This window comes from Brassica oleracea, chromosome C4 (genome assembly GCF_000695525.1).
Source record: "Brassica oleracea var. oleracea cultivar TO1000 chromosome C4, BOL, whole genome shotgun sequence".
NCBI classification, from domain to species: Eukaryota; Viridiplantae; Streptophyta; class Magnoliopsida; order Brassicales; family Brassicaceae; genus Brassica; species Brassica oleracea.
In genome coordinates, this window is record NC_027751.1 from 15581990 (window position 1) to 15584359 (window position 2370).

General features: G+C 34.8%; 1 protein-coding gene across 1 annotated transcript; it reads right to left on the bottom strand.

The window, feature by feature from the left end:
- Positions 1–304: 304 nt before the first annotated feature.
- Positions 305–2126, bottom strand: LOC106338239 (replication protein A 70 kDa DNA-binding subunit C-like). The gene is made up of 8 exons (XM_013777264.1): positions 1989–2126; positions 1634–1901; positions 1442–1538; positions 1226–1350; positions 1039–1123; positions 801–952; positions 528–723; positions 305–434 (listed from the first exon to the last, which is right to left on the bottom strand). The coding sequence occupies exons 1-8, from the start codon at positions 2124–2126 to the stop codon at positions 305–307; spliced, it is 1191 nt and encodes a 396-aa protein (XP_013632718.1).
- Positions 2127–2370: the final 244 nt, after the last annotated feature.

Here is a 2370-nt window from a genome sequence, read left to right on the forward strand (position 1 = left end):
CGCGGGATGAGATTGTGTGGCGAAAATTAAATTAAATTTTTACATATGTTGTTAATTTATAAAATATAGTTTATGGATTAGTTATGTAATACCATATTTTTATTCGTGATTTAAATATATTTTTAATTTGAAAAATAGTAGTAAACATTTTGGTATATATTTATAGTCATATCTCTGTATATGTAATTATTAGAAATACCATGCGGATTATACCTTTAATTTTAATCTCATCAAATATTTGGATCTGATTTACATGATATGGGCGAGGGAGTTCTTAAAATTCTAATGGGCTGATATTACATTTTTATGGGCCGATCGGTTTGATGCTAGTTAGCTCAATGCATGGTTTGTGTAGAAGTTGCAGTGCAAGATTATCAAACGGCAGGAACTTGGTGTTATTTGTTGCATCAAGTACAACCAAATGCAATTTGTACCTAAGTATAACAATGAAAAACCATTCAGACGCTCAAGTCGTATATATTATATAATGAGACCAAAATTAATACACGGATAGTAATAAAGAATACCCCAGCAACAGAATTGGGTTGGCATTTTTGCACTTCACACAATAGTAATTGTGACCGCCAACATTGAACTCATCTTCATCTTCCATGTCATTAGGCACTGTCAATACCTTTTTCGCACACACCTTACAACTTAAGTAATACCAGCCCATGTCAGAATCAATGGCCGCAATTGAAGCCATGACAATACACTCTCCACCTGAGACAAACATATAGGTTCATAAACTTAGATTCACGTTATGTTTAACTAATTATGTAAGTATTGAGAGTATTGACATGAGATTGAAAATACCTGCTTGGATTCCAAAACCTGGACAATAGTTTTCTTAGGAGTGCGATGAAAAAATTCATCCCGTTCCTTAACACCAGGAACCACAGCATTTGACTTAGAGTCAAGAATGGCTAATGCCAAATCATCCTTTGGTAGCCTGATATAACAGAAATAAGGCCAGCTCAAACAAAATCCTAGTTAAGAATAGATGTCAAAAATATATAGAATTCATCAAGAACTCACAAACTCATGAATGCTTGGACCTCATCCATTTGTGGATTCAACGCAACATTAGAGACATTATAGGCGTTGGAGATGCTACGATCCTCTGAAAAAAAACAGAACACATTATATTAGTCAATGATCTGTAAATATAAAATAGCACTGGTAATAAAACGTGCTGTAAGTTATAAGCACAGTTGGTAATTACCTTTCCAAACTTTAATTTTCCCAAATCGCAAAACACAAACAATGGACTGCTCACTACGCAACTGAATTGCATTGCTAACATCCTCAGCAAACTTCCCCCATAATACCAGTGGGAGACGTTCATCTCTATAAAATAAAGCAAAGCAAAACATATTAAGACACACTCAATGACTTATTCGTATATTACACATACGTAAATAAAAGTGAAGAAAATTACTCTTCATTGCGTAGTTCAACAGATATCTTATGTGTGTCTTTCCCACTAACAGACACAATCTCCATCTGAGAAACTTCAACAATCTGGCCGATTACATCTAAAAAAAAGTGAGAGAGAACCATCAATCACGTTTCCAAAAGAAGACAAATTAACATTTCTCAAATAAGTTATGAAGTCAAAAAAGAAACTTACCAATCAAGTAATCATCATCGAGGACACCATTGAGAACATCACGAAATTTAACAGGATTCAATCCAGTTAAGTTGTTGGGCAATTCCTCACAAATACGTACACGGGTAGTTGGGAGAAAAACAATCTTGAATGGATGGCTGGTGGTTCGATAAGAACCAGTTGAATGGGTAACCGTGAAATTGATAAGAACTTTTGTTTCACCCTCCTGCAGCACACGATCGAATTTCCCCACCAGTTCTTTTTTCACAGTTCCAGCAATCTTGTCTCCCTAGTTCAAAAACAGTGAACCATAAGAAACCTAGCGAGATACGTAAAGAATAAATAAACAATAAAATATATGTTCCATTGAACTTACTCTAGCATCGACAAAGACCATTTCGATAGTCTCACCACCCGCAGCCGAATACTGTTTCCAAAGGCGGATAATTTTGACTTGCACCTTCCACATGCTTTTGAAAGGCTTCAACTCAGAGATAGTATTCATCGCAGCCATAGAGAATCAGTAGGTTTAGGTTTGAGTGTGTGACTAAATGGACGACTTAGTCTTTGCTTATGTAGGTGTTAGAGTCATTCATTGCACAATATTCCCATGATTTTGATGATCAATCGCATATCTCCTATTTTAGGCGTCTCACATTTATTTAACGAAATTCTTTATATATGATTGACTTGAAAATAGGTAATAATGTATAAATGATTCCCATTTCTAACTATTTACGTTTTATTGATAATCTTAT

Excerpts from the sequence above, each read along its gene's own strand:
- LOC106338239 (XM_013777264.1), bottom strand. The coding sequence starts at position 2,126 with ATGGCTGCGATGAATACTATCTCTGAGTTGAAGCCTTTCAAAAGCATG. Across the intron at positions 1,902-1,988 it reads TGGTCTTTGTCGATGCTAGA|GGAGACAAGATTGCTGGAAC; the intron begins GTAAGTTCAATG and ends TTTTTGAACTAG. Across the intron at positions 1,539-1,633 it reads CGATGATGATTACTTGATTG|ATGTAATCGGCCAGATTGTT; the intron begins GTAAGTTTCTTT and ends ACTTTTTTTTAG.